This window comes from Dermacentor silvarum, chromosome 7 (assembly GCF_013339745.2).
Source record: "Dermacentor silvarum isolate Dsil-2018 chromosome 7, BIME_Dsil_1.4, whole genome shotgun sequence".
In the NCBI taxonomy this organism is placed as follows: Eukaryota; Metazoa; Arthropoda; class Arachnida; order Ixodida; family Ixodidae; genus Dermacentor; species Dermacentor silvarum.
The window spans coordinates 117393673-117410964 of NC_051160.1; the positions used below are offsets into that span (position 1 = coordinate 117393673).

General features: G+C 47.2%; 1 protein-coding gene across 1 annotated transcript in view; it reads right to left on the reverse strand.

Annotated features, from left to right (window-relative positions):
* Positions 1-17292, reverse strand: part of LOC119459110 (uncharacterized) — an 84247-nt gene that overhangs the window by 53067 nt on the left and 13888 nt on the right. The window contains exons 2-4 of the mRNA XM_049671588.1: positions 12200-12970; positions 8342-8392; positions 3692-3943 (exon numbers count right to left, since the gene is read on the reverse strand). Coding sequence (XP_049527545.1) covers positions 3692-3943; positions 8342-8392; positions 12200-12970 — 1074 coding nt within the window. The remainder of the gene's footprint in view (positions 1-3691; positions 3944-8341; positions 8393-12199; positions 12971-17292) is intronic.

The following is a 17292-nucleotide window of genomic DNA, read 5'->3' on the forward strand; positions in this document are numbered from 1 at the left end:
ATTAGAAGAAGCATAATATTTCGCGTACAACACGACTAACAACTTTCCGATAATCGAACTACCATGATTGTATACTTTTAAAGAAGTACTGATGTCAAAACTATGTCTGCCACTTTTTCTTCTTGTTCTTCAGGCAGCTGTCAACTGCATAATTAACGTATGAAGCCTTAGTTCGTCGTATGAAGCCTTAGTTCGTCGAGAGTGGCGCAAATACTTAGTTACTTCAACGTTTACCCGAGTAGTTGAAATCGCGCTGCTACAGCAGGGCAGATTCGGACGTGATGGTGGAGACAACTCACGTCACCTAAACTGATGCTGACGGTACCGTGGTATCAGAAACAACCCGAGCATGCGCCAGTCAGCCCGGTGGGCCGTGTCACTCAAAGCAGCCTAATTTGCTCTTCCAATTGTGCGCATTGCTGAGAAACGCCATGGGGATTCACGCTTCCCTTTTGCCACTTTGAGCGATGAATGGTCTCTGCTTTCGGCAGCAGGGCCATAGCACAGTCGATAGCCACTTTAACACCAGCCTGCCACATCAGATTTCGGTGAAGAAAATATTATCCTGTTTCCCGTTAGAAGCCTCGCTAACTTGTGGCGCGTTTTCAAATATGGTAAAAGAAGTTTCAATTCAAGTCAAATTTACGGGCCAGAATTTACGGGACTCCTGATTATTTTGGACCACCTGTGGTTCCCTACCATGCAGCTAACTGTATACCGGCGTTTTCGGATTTCGTCCCCACCGAAATGTTGCTGCTGCTGCGGCCACGATCCAACCAGTGATCTGGAGCTCAGCACCGGCATGCCGTAGCGACTGGGCTACCTCGGTGGGTGCAATTGAAACTAGTCCAATTAAAAAAATTCGTAATTAACTTTGCATTCGGCTCTTGAGGAACTGAACCTCCATGACGGAATTAGTGGGTCGGGAGTGTTTCATCAAACATATGAAAACATTTTTTTTTTGTTGGTGCTTCTAGGGTAGTGAGTTTTTCAGCGTAGTGAGTTATTCCGAACCGACGAAACATGTATGCGCTAATAAGGAAGGGGACAAAGCCGTGCTTGCAACAAATGTTAAAAATTATTTAATAAAGCACGCGAGTGTAGTCGAGGCTAAGAGAGATTCACCAAGTGCGTAAACCACCATCCTCTGCACAAGTGCTACACGGGAAATGAGTCGGCAGCCATTAGACGATGAAAGGACCCGCGGCGGTGGCTTGGCGGTAATGGCATGGCGCTCCTAAGCACGAGGTCACGGCTTCCATTCCCGGCCACGTCGGCCGCATTTCTCTGGAAGCGAGAAGCTAGAACGATCGTGTACCGTGCATTGGGCTCATGTTAAGAAGCAACCCTAGTATGTCAAAATCAGTCTGGAGCTCCGCATCTACGCGGTGACTCATAATAAAATCGTGGTTTTGCCAAATAAAACCACTGAACTTTCAATTAAGGTCAAAAAGCCGGGTAGTGGTGCCGTAGACGCAAGCACTGGTCTACTTTGTTAGTTTCCAGGGAGTGCTTTCTGCACCGCGATGACTGCGCAGGCATTGTGCGCAGTACGAGAAAACGTGCACGCACTGATTTCTGATCTCCCTCGATGGCGACAAAGTTGTAGCCTTCAATAAGAAATTGCATTTATGCTGCCTTCGTAAAATCAATCCAAAACGCAAACACTTGCCACAAGAACAATGAGCAAATGACGCTTCGCTTAACATTCCACGTAAAACTAGCTTCATGTGATTAGTTGTCAGCAGGTGCTGACCGGGAGATGGCCTTTTGTCGGTTGATATTTTGTGGTGTGTTATCTCATTTTCTTAAAGTTATATTTAGCAAAAAGTCTGCGACGATAGCTCGAAGTCATGCAGCGTTTTTTGAAGAGCGAGACTATATGTATTGTTCAGGAATACACGGCCACAATCGCAACGCACCGTGGTACGTTCGTTCAACTAGAGGTTCGTTTGCCTGAAAAGTCTTGGTACGCTTGCTGCACGTATAAGTAGAACATGCACCACCCAATAATCCGTGTCAGGAGTCCACGTAACATTTCACCACAAAGGAGACGGAAGAGAAACTTGAATAGAAAGTATTTTCACCAGCGCATCTGTTGTCACAGGTGGCAGTATTGCATCCAACAATAAAGACCGCGTGTTCCTAATCAAGGGGAGAGCGGCTGTAAAACCTATTCAGTCGCGTTGATGTTCAAAGATTTAAAGTACGCGGTGTGTCCATGCATGAGCAAATTGCCTCCAAATCAGGGAACAGTCAGATTATGCGCCCTCCATATTCCCGCCCGGTCACCGATCAGTGTGCTTATGCCACATACACAAAAAATACAGTTTGTATAGCACTAACGAGGACACAACGAAGGCAGAACAAGCGCTCGCCTCGTCATCTTTTTTGTATACTCGTTACCGCTATGCAAAGTGTAATTTGTGGGTCGCCTGGTGGTACTACGCAGGGGGCAATGTCCGTCTATTAACAGCTGCTGTAGTGTCATCCTTATAACGTAATACAAATCGCCTACAATTGGCCCACAGGTGTGCGTTGCTATGCCGCCGAATTGCGTTCCAGTTAGTTTTGCCGTGCACAGCAGTTCAGATTGATTATAAACCCTCCGAGACTCCGACAGCTGGCTTTAGGCACCTGACAACTTAAAGAGAACTTAACATGAAGCTCTACCTCGGGACCTCCTGTATAAAAGCACGGAAACAAAGAAATCGTTTAGCTAGGCGTCCACTGCAGCAAAATTGACGTGCTGTTATGAATTTGACAGAAGAAGTGAGAATCTAATATCTGTTGTAAGCGCATATTTTTCCAAGCTTTAGCTTTTATACAAAAAGTGCAGCAAATTGCAGAACTAAAAAATAGAAAAAATTCTATGTATTCTGTTGACCACTGTCTCTCAGCAAAAGCGAATGAAATCGCGATGCTGCAAATTCCGCCTATTAAGTGTATAAAGCGGCAAGCAATTATTCTATTGTACACCGCTATCACATTTACCCCTGATTTGTGAGTATATCTTTTGGAAAATCCTTCTAAACTATGCACAAATTTCACGTAATCTGTAAACGCTTGCATGAAACACGGCTGCTTCAGATACTCTAAGCGATGCCGTTTACAGAATTGCGATACCTGTTTTTCTGCAGAGTTAGTGATTTGTAAACTTAGTGCTATAATTTGTTTGAACTTCACCGAATTTCGGCAATTTTCGTAGAAACTACGTGGTCCTAATGAAAATTAGTATGCTTCGCACATTTGGCAGGAATTTCTCTTCTCCCTGAAATGCATGACACATTATCCAACTCAGTTCAGCTGAAGCTTCGTGAGAGTGGCTTGTGTGTTTTGAATGTTATATATATATATATATATATATATATATATATATATATATTATTATATTATTTATTTATTTATTTACGTATTTATTTAGGTACCATGCGGGCTCCGAAGGGCGTTACAGAGGGGGTGGGTACAAGAAAACTACAAAACGTTACGCACAATTATTGGTATTTAAAGCGATAAACTCCAAATATAATGAGTTATTGCAGCCTTGTGGAATGTAGAAGTTCGCACCGAGACGATAGCTTTTAGGGGCCGTACCGAGGAATTTCTCGAGGGGAAATAAAAGCGTTAGTCAGCCTCTAGTACACCTGGAGACAAAGGTCTTGCGTTTAGCCATTACGTGTATGTGACCCACCTTGGCCTGCGACTTTTCGAGAACCTTTTGACGCAGCGGCTGGTCGAAAGCGTGTGCTTCACCGATAGGAGTTGCCGCCGGTGACGTCAAGGCCACCTCTTTGTCCGCCTTGCCTTCTGAAGGTTCTGGTGACTGACCCGCTCTAAGCTCCGGAGAAAGTGGCTGCTCGAATGACAGCGGAGCATCGGAGGCCGGCTTCACCGCCACCAGGGATCCGCCTGCACCGCCGGCAGCACGCTTTTTTTCCAAGTACTGGAATACGACACGCCGATTGGATGATAGTGCAAAAAGTACTCTGGAATACGACGCCACCTTATAGCTGGGCGGCTGACTTGGCTTGTTCGCAATTTACCTTTGTGAACAACGCAACCACCTAATGTTGTAAAAACGTTTACTGGATTCATCGGTGACACGTCATCTTTCGCAAAGAAAAACAAGCACGAATGGTTTTCAATAAAGTATGTGGATAGTTAATTGGTACTGCCGCGACACAGTTTAAGCTGGCGGAGTGTACAGGCTCCAACATTTTTTAACAATATCGCGCGAGAACACCATAATATGGTCGTGCGTCGTCCTGAAGGGAGCATCGCATTAGACAACTCTTGCACAGGAGAGTGCTTAGTGCGCTTGACACTACTTCTGCCGGTCTGGCTGATTATCTCCGATGATTATCGCCGCTTAAAGGTGATAAAATGACGCGCGATGGAAGCTCGCGCGATATAGTTAAAAATTCGGGAGGCTGTACACCTGCTTTCTGTGTACGGGGGCGGTAGGTATACGTGCCACTTTTACGGGATGAATTTGCTTTCCCTCGCGCTGTTTACGCGTTCAAAAGGTGCTAGCGCTTTACCAGATCCGGCGCTGCTAAATTGTGCATCACGCGTCTCAATAACTCTTAATATCCCCCTGCGCCTTTAACAATATACCGCTTATAACAAAGTAAATTTCGTGCCTCTTGCGTGTCGCGTGAGTGAGAACATCAGAGCGCTTGCCGGCTGATTTTTGCTGTTTCCGGCAGCCCCTTCATTCGACGTGTATAAGGGATAGCTAGAAAGTGCGCTGGTAAGGATGACGGGATTGCGGAGAAGTACGCCGCCTGGTAAAGAGACTTGGTGTGTACAACAGTTGTGCAGTGGACAGGTGGGACCACTTTCTAGTACCTGGGATCCTTTCGGCAACTACGAGCTATTCCAAGCTCACATAAATTTAGGTACGCATGAGTTCTCGCCTTCCGGTCTCGTCGGATTTCTATTGCATTTCTGCAATCAGCCCTCCAAGATTGGTCAACATTCTTTTCGAATCACCCCAGCTTCGGCAGTCTGTCACGCGACGTCAGGAAAACCGCGAAAGCTGATCATCTGATAGGACGTATACGTACTCATTACGCATGATTTGACCGAACAAGTGAAACATAATTATTTCCGATTCTACGCCTTGTTCCCCATCAGCCCTTCGATATTGGTCGAAAGTTTTCATGCTGCGCCCACTTCACCTGTCTGTCACGCGACACACCAAAACCCCGAAAACTCATCACGTAAAAGTCACGTGTACGCATTAAAAATGCATTAATATGCCGAACATTACTGTATTTTTGTTAACAGCCGGAGAGAGCCCCGCTCTCAAATAAATAGCTGATGGTTGCCCGCCGATTGCCCTGGTTCTGGATGCTCGGGAATGCCAGGGAGAATGGATTTTATTTGCGTGTACACGCAAAAGAGCTCGACAACGTTATCTGCCATGGAAAAAATGTTAATTCTTTTGAAAATGTTTCGCGTGGCAATAACGTTGTCGAGCCCTTTTGGTACGTACATGACATCACTCTCCAACTTTTCGCCACAGAGGATTTGTTGTAGCGGTATTTTTACCCATCCGGTTCACAGCGCCCGGATTTTCGAACAAAGAAAGCCGAGTAAGGGGAAGCGGTCCAGTCACCGAAGCTGGCACTGTCCTCCTCATCCGGTTATCTACTTTCATTGAGTTAGCTCTGCCCCATCGAAACCCTCTCCACTTCTGCGTGCTCATCGCCTCTGGTAAACCAATTAGATAAGCAAAACCTGTCAAGGTAGGCAATGCTATTCGCTTTGAAAGCAAGCGGAAGTGACTTCCTATGAACGAGATAGCGTTGCATTGGCTTCCGGAAACTACGCTCCGCGTCACCGCCCGATGCTTTCGTCCGTGGTTACGTAAATTTGACGTCAAGAGGTTGGAACAAAAACAGGTACGGGTACGTTTATGTTATGGGGCCCCAACTCCTTTTCATTTTTATTTTGGATGCGTTAGCATCAGGAGTGTCAAAGTGGAAACAAGCGTATATGTGAGAAATATGAGAGGCTAGTCGCTTTTTAGAGGTAGGAGATCCTTAAAGAGTGTGTGTATGTATGTATGTATGTATGTATGTATGTATGTATGTATGTATGTATGTATGTATGTATGTATGTATGTATGTATGCATGCATGTATGTATGCATGCATGTATGTATGTATGCATGCATGTATGTATGTATGCATGTATGTGTGAATGTATGTATGCATGTATGTATGTATGCATGTATGTGTGAATGTATGTATGCATGCATGTATGTATGTATGTGGTATGCATGTATGTGCGTATGCATGTATGTGCGTATGCATGTATGTGCGTATGCATGTATGTGCGTATGCATGTATGTGCGTATGCATGTATGTGCGTATGCATGTATGTGCGTATGTATGTATGTATGCATGTATGTATGTATGCATGTATGTATGTATGCATGTATGTATGTATGCATGTATGTATGTATGCATGTATGTATGTATGCATGTATGTATGTAGTGCTACTTCCTTCTGAGTTGCGCTTCCGTCCTCGAAGATGCAGGACGTGTTTCGAATGAGCTCCTGAAGAACACTGTGCATTGTTCTAAGCGCGGTGTAAATCATGAGTCCGGGACCTCAAAGAGGCGCGGCGCAATTTTAATTTCTGTCACATTTACCACTAAATTGCCACTGAAGTGTGTGTTACACTGACACACCGTGAGAGATGTGCCTAATGAGTGAAGTACAGCCAGCCGATTCCGTAACAGTACCGCGCGAGCGTCGACTGGCCAGCCGGTGAGCGCCTTATAACGGTGTGAAGCGACGAGATCAGCATGAACTTGTGGATATCTTGCTGATATCTCTCTTGGTTTTGCTGATTTCGTCGCGTGGCGCTCTTACAAGGCTTACTGTACTACCTCAGGCGAAGCTTGTTCGCGCATGGCGATAAATGAACAGCAGGGAAACAAAATGCACAAGAAAAAACACGAAGAACAATAAATTAGGGAACGCTGTGGGAACTGGACATTCGGATTAAAAAGAAGCATGGTTTTCTCGCGTAGATGTTATTCATTCTTGAGACGAGCACTGCAAAACTAAGATTTGATAAAAGATAGGAAAGGCGAGCACAACCTGCCAAATTTGTAACATTTCTGTGCTGTTTGTGTATAAAGATGACGCACTCTAACAGTGCGCGTGTTCTCTGTCATTATTATAGCAAAACAAGCCCAGTAAAGATCTAAATTTCCCTTCAGTAAACGCAGGGCTACGGCTTAGTAGCCAAGCAAAGATTTCCCCAATTCTTTAGAACGCGTACGGGTTGCTGTCGCAGACGAAGCAAGGACTTAAAGGGACAATGAAGCAAAACACGAACTCAGTTTAGGCGTATGAAACGTTATTTGAAAACTCTGTTGCGGTTATTTCGAATTAATAGGTTAATTATTACAAGAGAAAATGAAGGTAGAAATTCCACGTTTTTGATCTTTTTTTTCGTATTTATGCCGCGTTGGCGGAGCTAAAGCTTCCGAAACTCGCCATGTTCACGCTTTGGCTCCCTTGGCCTATCAGTGAGCTGCTGAGCAACAGCATGCCAATGTGGTGACCGTGGTTTAAATCCTGAATCTGGTAACGTCAAAGAGGAGCCACGTAATGCTAACGCATTTCTTTCGCATTTGCCGCTAGATAACCACTCATCTTTTTTATTGCTGACTTGCGCAGTTGTAAACTGTATACCTGTCTGTGTTTTTTTTCTTAATTTCGAAATTTTCAAGTCTTTTTAAAGTATTGGCGGCCGAAATAAAAAGATCAGCTTACTGCAGTCACCAGAATCCAACGTTTTCTTTTATGTTCAACAAAAAGTCACAAATTTCCTGTATTAGTTTAAAAAAAAATGACTCCTTCGTTTTCTTCTTCTTTCTGGGGTTTTACGTGCCAAAACCAGTTCTGATTATGAGGCACGCCGTAGTGGAGGGCTCCGGATTAATTTTGACCACCTGGGGTTCTTTAACGTGCACTACAACGCAAGCACACGGGCGTTTTTGCATTTCGCCTCCATCGAAATGCGGCCGCCGGGGCCGGGATTCGATCCCGCGACCTCGTGCTCAGCAGCGCAACGCTTTAGCTGACTGAGCTACCCCGGCGGGTGTCGTGTATTCGGATGCAAGCTCCGAGCTAAAGCTTTCTTTTAAGGTGGTATGGACCTGGATGCATCAATCCCATTACCATGATACTTCTTGTTCGATCACTACTCCTTTTAAAATACACTTCAAGGCAAATTTTTGTACAATGACAAAAATTGTTTTATCAAAGGTTCGTGCAAATCGTGTTTTTATGGGCGGAAGCGACAGTAGACTTACCTGGTACTTCGTCAGCCATTCTTCCAGTTTCGGGATGACGTCCTCCGGTATCTAAATAAAATGAAACAATGGAAAATATGTGGCTCTGCTTATATATCATGTTGAATAGTAATTCAGGCCATACCAGGATAGAAAAAAAAAATAAGCGTAGCTTGCAATGGAGGCCCAATGCTAAAGAGACAGCGGAGCTGATGGGCAGCCTAGCTAGCCCTGGCTTTTTGGCTACGCTAGGCCCTGCCAAGTCAACCCCAGCATTTCCGGAATTGATTGATTATTGATCAGTTATTGATTACTGTTGTGTCTTCAAGTACGCAGTAGCCTACTTGCCAGAACACATGTTTATTGCCACTTGCAATACAACGGAAAAGAACACAAGGCACTTACGTGGCCGTCTTATATAGCTATACAGAGCTACTAATCAGTGGCATCACAGACACACACACACGCAGGCACGTGCGTTCTATCTCAGATACAACAATTCTAGACTTCAGTGACGTCAGAGAGCCACTACACGTTCTATCTAAGGGGTGATGACACAACACTCCCTTCCACCCCAAGTGTTCTTAGTAGCGGTCGGGCGGCCGTCTTTGCCGGGTGCTGCGTCGAAGCTCCGGTTGGGAAGATGGCGATGCGCTACCGCTGAACTGCCTGCCTGCAGACGATAGGTCCGGAGGGGTGGCATGTTCTTTGTTGGTAGCTACTGCCTGTTCACCTACTTGACCGGTGTCAGGCGCCTTTCGCTCCCCGTCGTCGTTTACAGGGTGTGCACCTTGCGACCTACGAGACACAATGTCTTGGCTGCATGCTGGCGGTTCGAGGTTTGGGGATGGCGCATGAACCGATTGCGGGAAGCACTCCTGGAATGTTCGCGGTCGCAGATTATCAACGTGAACGTACCGCTCTTCGTTCCCTATCCCGACCACATAAGTGCTTGAACTCACACGTTTGTTTACCTTGCCGCTCAACCACTCCCCTTCCCCGGGGCGTAGACCCTGTACAAGGACACCTTCGCCTTCTTCGAAGTCCCTCCACGCACCTCGTCGCTGATTTGCCGACTGCTTTGTTCGCTCAAGTTTTTCTTTCATCCTTTGCTCGATATCCGGATGGAGAAGGCTCAACCTTGTCCTCGGTTTCACAATAAGAATAGCTGGGCCGGTGTGTCTTCAGTGACCCCCGTTGGCGTGTTCCTATAATTGAATAGGAACTGGTCGATCCGGTGCTGGAGAGACTTCATCTGCCTATTTCTTTGTTCGTCCATGACCTGCTTAAAAAGATTTTTTAAGTCTGTACACAACGCTCCGCGCAGCCATTTGATGCCGGGTGATAAGGAGGAGATTTAGTGTGCCGAATGCCATTCCGTCTCATGAATGTCTCGAAAAGGGCCGATATAAACTGTGGGCCATTGTCTGTTACCACTTCTTCCGGTAACCCATACGCGGCAAATACTGTGCGCAGTTTCTCTATTGTCTTTTCACTACTAGTTGACTTCATGACAAACACTTCAACCCACTTTGAATAGGAGTCAACTAGCACTAGAAACCAATGCTGATCACGATGAGCAACATCCAAGTGCACACACTCCCACCGGCGCCTAGACACTCCCCATGACATTACAGGAACCTTGGGTGCCACATTTTGGGTCAACTGGCATGTGACACATTCTTTCACTGTTTGTTCAACGTCTTGCGTAAGGCGGGGCCACCACACGTGGCCTCTAGACAGCATTTTCATACGTGCCATTCCGGGATGGCCTTCGTGCAACAGCGATAGCACTTTTCCGCGAAGAGACATTGGCACTATCATCCGATTTCCCCACGTCACGCATTCTCTGTCAACAGAGAGCTCACTTCGTCGCACAAAATATGGTGCCAAAGCGTCATCAGACACCTTTGAAGGCCAGCCGACCTGCGTGTAAAACAAGACCTTTGATAACAGCTTGTCTTTGCTTCTTTCCCCTCTAATATCTTCTGCCGAGAGTGGGAGCTCGTCCAGCATAGAAAAACCTATGTACACGTCATATGCGTACACGTCACCTGTGTTCTGAAGCGGCAGGCGTGAAAGTGCGTCAGCGTTGCCGATATACCGTGATTTGCGATAAACCCATTTGTAGTCACAAGCAGCAATCTGTAAGGCCCAGCGTTGCAGGCGTGCCGCCGACATAGCAGGAATTGGCTTATCGTGTCCTAATAGCCCCACTACGGGTTGATGGTCGGAGTATATCACAAATTTCCGCCCGAAAAGGTACTTATGAAACTTCTTTAGCCCGTACACGACAGCCAGGGCTTCTTTTTCGATATGGGGGTACGCCTGCTCCGTTTTAGTCAGAGTCTTAGACGCAAAAGCGATTGGTCTTTCTTCAGATCCTTGTGAAAAAGGACTGCGCCTAAACCATACGAAGACGCGTCGCAAACCAGCCCTAGCTCCTTTGAAGGGTCATAGTAGGTGAGTACGGACGCACTCAGCAGCCAGCCCTTGGATGCTTTGAAGGTTTTTTCTGCGGAAGCCGTCCATTTCCACTGAACATTCACAGCTAGCAAGTCATATAATGGTTTAAGCTGTGCTGACATGTTCGGCACGAATTTCCCATAGAAATTTAACAAGCCTAAGTAGGCGCGTAGCTCGTTCTTGTTTTTTGGCGTTGGTGCTTCTTTGATAGCGCGCACCTTGTCTTCTGAAGGACGGATTCCTCTGTCATCAATCACGTGACCCAAATAGGGCACAGCCTTCACAAAAAACTTGCATTTCTCCTTCCGCAATTTCACACCCCGTTCCTTGAACCGTGTCAGCACAGCCTCGACCTTATTATAGCATTCATCCATTGTTTCTCCTGCTATTAATACATCATCAAGATAACATGACACTCTGTCTAAACCCTTTAACATGTCATCCATCACGGCTTGGAAAATAGATGGAGCACTTGTTATTCCGTACGGCGTACGAGTGTATCGAAAAAGGCCCTAGATGTGTGTTCACAGTGACCAAAGGTTGCGAATCAGGGTGCAGCTGCAACTGTTGGTACGCTGTAGAAAGGTCAAGGACAGTAAAACATTTGCATCCATGCAACGCGACAAAAATATCTTCCAACGTTGGCAAAGGGTAATAATCGGTTCTCAGACAACGGTTTACAGTCACTTTGTAGTCTCCGCATATGCGAACTTTGTTGTTAGCCTTGGGTACGACTACTAGCGGCGTAGCCCAATCACTTTGCTGTACAGGCACCAATACTCCCGATTCCACTAGTGAATGCAATTCCTGTGCTACGGCGTCCCTGAGTGCAAATGGCACAGGTCGATGCTTACAGAAAACAGGTGTACTGCCGTCTTTGAGCACTAGGTTCACCGATGCGTCAGCTATCAGTCCTAGTGCCGGCTCAAACACTTCCGAAAATTTTTCGATGACTGCGGCCGATTTATCAAGACCGATATTACACACGCTCGTCCAATCCAACTTCAACGCCTCTAGCCAATTACGGCCCAACAACAAAGTGTCACATATTTGTGGTGTTCAGACTACAATTAAAGGCAAGGTCACGGTTTGGCCATTGTGCTCTACGTGCACCGTCAACTTGCCTGTAATTGCCAGCGGGACACCTCCGCACGTTTTTAGCCGTAAACTACACCTTTCTAGAGGTAAGTCAGACCAATATTGCCGGTACATCTTTTCTGGCACGATAGACACAGATGCTCCCGTGTCAACTTGCATTTTGACATTCCTACCTGCCACCTTAACTTTCACAATGTAGCTACCGTCATTACTCTGACATGAAAAAATATGGCTAAGCAAAATATCGTCCTCACCACTTATACCGTCCGAGTCACCGGAGCCTTCTAAACCAGTGCTCTCTTCAAGGGCGTGTACCGAACGGGGCGTCGTCCTGCAGACCCTTGCGAGGTGTCCCACCTTTTTGCAGGCACGGCATCGATATTTGCGAAAGGGGCAGGTTGCGGTGGCATGCGCCGATCCGCAACGGAAACACTCCGTTGATCCGGCTTGCCGCTCCGTGTTCTTTGTCGCTGCCCTTCTCCATGCGGTGGCCTCTGGTTTTCTTTGTTGGGGTTGCTGGACCAGGTTCACCTCGCCAAGGTCTTTAGGGTGAATCTTCCTTGTTTCGGTGCGAGCGAGTTCTCCACTTTTGGCAAGGTCATAAGCAGCTTGGAACGTCAGGGTACTCTTCTTGAGAAGCTCGGCTTGTGTTGCTTCGTTTCTCAGTCCGGCCACGAACCGATCCCGCAAAGCGTCATCCAGGAATTGGCCAAACTCACAGGATGCAGCCAACCTTTTTAGTTCCAATGCAAATATAGCAACTGGTTCGTTTTCTTGCTGCGACCGACGGTTGAACCGGAATCTTTCTGCTATCACCAAGGGCTTCGGTGAATAGTGTCCTTTTAGAGCCCTGACGAGTTCGTCGTAGGTTTTGGCTTCGGGCTTCACTGGGGCCAACAAATTCTTCAACGTGGGGTAGGCCTGTTTTCCAATGGCAGTCACAAAAGCGGATACCTTCAAGTCGTCGCTAACCTGGGTGGCCCGGATGTAGTGTTCAAAGCGTTCCACGTAAGATTCGAAGTCTTCGTCGCCCTCCTCCGTGAACGACTCGAAGCGGCCGAAGGAAGCCTTGCTGTGGTAGTCCGCCTAGACGCCTGCTGTTCCCAAACAGCTGGAGCCGCAACCAGCACTTCAGCCGTGGCTATCGTCCGCTATTCGGATCCCATCCTCGTCGCCACTGTTGTATCTTCAAGTATGCAGTAGCCTACTTGCCAGAACACATGTTTATTGCCACTTGCAATACAACGGAAAAGAACACAAGGCACTTACGTGGCCGTCTTATATAGCTATACAGAGCTACTAATCAGTGACATCACAGACACACACACACGCAGGCACGTGCGCTCTATCTCAGATACAACAATTATAGACTTCAGTGACGTCAGAGCGCCACTACACGTTCTATCTAAGGGGTGATGACACAACAATTACTATTGATTAGCCATCGATTGGCTATCGCAAAATATTAGCCACGTATTTGGGCTAGGCTGAGCACTACCACCGGTAGACCATTCGGGTTACAGAATGGATATCAAGAGAAGGGAAGCGCAGTCGACGTCGGCAGAAAAACAGATAGGATGATGAAGTCAGGAAATTTGCAGGCGCAAGTTGGAATATGCTAGCGCAAGACAGGGGTAATTGGAGATCGGAGGGAGAGGCCTTCGTCCTGCTAGTGGACATAAAATATGCTGCTGATGATTATGAAGCACTACCAACTCATCCCCAGCATTTTCTGGAATTTTTAGAATTAGCTATTGATTGGCTATCGATTGGTCATCGATGAATCGCTAGGCTTAAGTAGTCCCAACCATACTTAGCAAGGCTTCACCCGACTCAGCTTCGCTAGTTCACATTAAAGTCTTTTTCCAGGAGCTTTGTTCACAGGGGTATCTGCTATTGCGCTTGGACACTTTGTGCACTACCGCCAGGATCGGCCCACATTTTTGGATTCAGCAGGCACATTACGCCCCGCTTAAACTGCTCCGCTGTTAAGCTGAACAGAAGGTTATTGTTGTTAAACTTTGCCTTAGTCTTAGTTTTTATATTTGCACTTTTTTGTCATGTTAGGTAACATCTACACCATCCGCAGCCGACGAGTGCCTGGAGCCCCTGAGATCGAGTTTGGGTGTAGACTACTGTTCGCCGCAGCAGTGGCGTAGCCAGGGGGGGGGGGGGTTGGGGGGGTTCAAACCCCCCCCCCCGAATTTTTTTCAGCAAACCCCCCCCCCCCCCTACTAACCCACCCTTTGTTTTCGTCGCTTCGCGCTGACATAATTCATGAAACCGGTGCTACTATCACAATTTAATTCCTGGGCGCTTCCGTTTGGGTTGGTAATTTACAGCGAATCATGTCTGCATATGGAAAAAACTGTCACGGTGTTTGTCAAGGCTTGCACACTCTGTGAAGTTTTGGGCGAGAATGTGGCGGCCGCATTCTGAAGCAACAAATGCGCAACAAATGAAGCAACAAATGCGGCAGCCGCATTTTAGATGATGGCGAAAACGCTCGACACCCGTTTACTTAGATTTAGGCTGCACGTTAAAGACCCCAGGTGGTCGAAATCTCCGGTATACATTTCCGCCGCTTCCCTTCAGGTGCCGGTTAGGCCGCGCTCGCGCAGGATTTTAGGCTACGTTCACACTTGGTCTCGAAGCTGTAGGAAGCGCAAAATCTCGCCTAGGCGGCAAAACAGGCAGAAAAACAGGCTGCGAGCCAAATCGGTCTCGGGCCGATTTTTTCGCCATGGCGAAACGGAAACGCGGTGGAAAGTCGTTCTGCTTCACTGGAAGCTACACTAGCATGTAAACAACCGGACCCGGTCGTAAAATGGCACCGGGCACCAAAACCATGGCACCAAAAGTGTAGGCTGTAATGCTGATCGACGCGATCAAGAACCAGCCCTTGCTCTACGACAAGAGTGGCACTAAAACGTACTGTCAGCAATACTCGCGATAGTATTCAACGTCGCGCGACCGGAGGTGCGGCAACGAAGCCTTGGCGTGACCCAACTTCTCGCGCTTTTGCAAAGCCAGGCGAACCCACCACCGCCGTTTCCGAGGTGTCCGCGTCTTCCGTTTATTTAGTGTCCATTTCTAGAAAACAAGTAGGTAGAAGTATAAAAGCCATTTCTTCTTCCACTTCCATGGCAGACAATAGTTAGGCAGATTCCTCGTTGGCGCTCCATAATTCTCCTCGCACGTGTACGGTATGTTGCAGAAGTCGCGGGGTGCTTTTCTCGTCGCGACGATAGATTGGGAGCGTAGGTCTCACGTAGGACGCGCAGGCTTTGGCGAGCCCCAACACAAGGGCCAGCCCAGGTTTTAGCTGTGGTGTTCCCGTTGCCCCTTTGGTGTCCTGGAGGCGCCGACAATACGAAATGATGAAATGTTATTACAACTTGTAAATAAAAGCTATTAAAGAAATATCACGCCTAGGCACCAACCTGTGACTCAGCGCTACCGCGCCCGTGTGCGGAGAATTACGGAACGCCAACGAGGAATTTACCGAAGGTCGCAGATGACACGCGAAGTTGCGTAAAATGATCACTTTTCATGACGGTACGTGGGTCAAAGAATGAACATACCGCTCGAAATAATGCGATAATGAGCGCCACCACGCCGACAAACGTACGCAGACTAGATGGATCTGGACGAAAACGGCAGCGGCGGCCGCGGCGGTAGCAAAACAAATGTGAACAACTTGGACAGGCGCGGAAAAAATTTTCCGGCCGCTTTGGCCTTTCCGCCCGCTTGCCGCTTTCCAAGTGTGAACGTAGGCTTAGTCTGCGCGAGAAACGTCTCTTGTTTGCGATTGCGCCCCTACGGAAGGCTGGTAATTACTGTTGTGTTGTTGAATCCCAAACCAGCAATTACGGAAGGCTAGTAGTTGCTGTTTTGTTGTGGAATCCCAAACCAGGAATGTACACACGAAGGGGTTGATGACAGCAGTGAAATTCCACCGACTCGCAATAGAATGCACGAAACAGACAGCCGACAAGCATGAAGTGTTGTGCGCAGTACAGCGTAAGTAAACTCTTGTTGCAGACGCTGACAGTTCTCGTCGGAGTTCACGCGTCCTGAGAAATTGTTTATGCGCACTATGCACTGAATAATACCGGAGTTCATTCCTGCATCACTATAGTACACCAATCAGTCGAGATTCTGTGAGGTACAAGGCCGCTTCCTGTTTGCACCGGCGTAAGTGAAGCAGAAATGACTTGCACGCACTACTTTAAATGCGTACACATGCCATATCTATGCTGTGCGGTGAAATATTCTGTACAATTCTGAATCTGTTGACGTAAAGGCAAATGACGGCTGCACGCTCGCACACAGCGCAAGACACAGCGGCCCATGCACTTGCCGCAGGAAATGCAACCCTCTCGTATTAGGGAGCGAGGCGACGAAAGCTTCGAAAAAAAAAAATAATAAAGCCTTACGCGTTTTTGCGCGTATTTAAGTTTTCTAGCGCAAAGACAGCAGCGAACAAGTTATTGCTATGGGAGTAGGTATAGCCTGGTCACACGTACATTTTCACGCGTATAGCCGTCCTTGACTTGTGAAACGCACTTCGCCCCGACGAGGACGACGCCATCTACGCTTAACGGAAATTAACAATTAATGATGTCTTCTCCGATCGCACGGTGTCAATGATGCGTTTTCGAAGACTGGTCCATTCAGTGGCGCGATGAGAGACCGTTGCTCCAAACGCCCACTGTACCTGTCGTACTTACTGTATTTAATGAGCTTACTTTAGTTTTTACTTAATATCTTCACAAGCACACGCACACGCGAGGGGGGGGGGGGAGGTAGGGGCGGTCCCATGTCTTTGATATACATGTCTAGAGTCTGCTTACACTACCGCTATTTATTATCGATCACGTGACCTAGAGGAAAGCAGAAGCTTGCCCCCCCCCCCCCCCCCCGGTCGGGCCGGTGAACCCCCCCCCCCCCCCGAAAAAAATTTCTGGCTACGCCCCTGCGCCGCAGTGAGCTATGTTCAATGTTGCTGAGCCGGTTATTTCTGCCCTCGTAAAGTGCAACCCCGCAACAGTGACGTGAACTACGGAGTGACTCCTGAGAGTACGGAAAAAGCACGGCGTAGACAACCGTGCTCTCAAATAGCTCACGTCAGTAGCGCACCCAGGATGTCTGCCAGGGGGGGTTGAATTGTTCTGGTGCGGGGGGGGGGGAGGGAACACTTTGTATAAAATGCAATTTTCGTGCTTTAGCGAGAAGAATGCAACAGCAAATAAAAGGCCGAATAATAATAATAATAATAATAATAATAATAATAATAATAATAATAATAATAATAATAATAATAATAATAATAATACCAAGGATGTGACCTATGTTTATTTCTTCAGCGTTTCACTCAGTCACTTAAGAACTCCAACAATTAATAA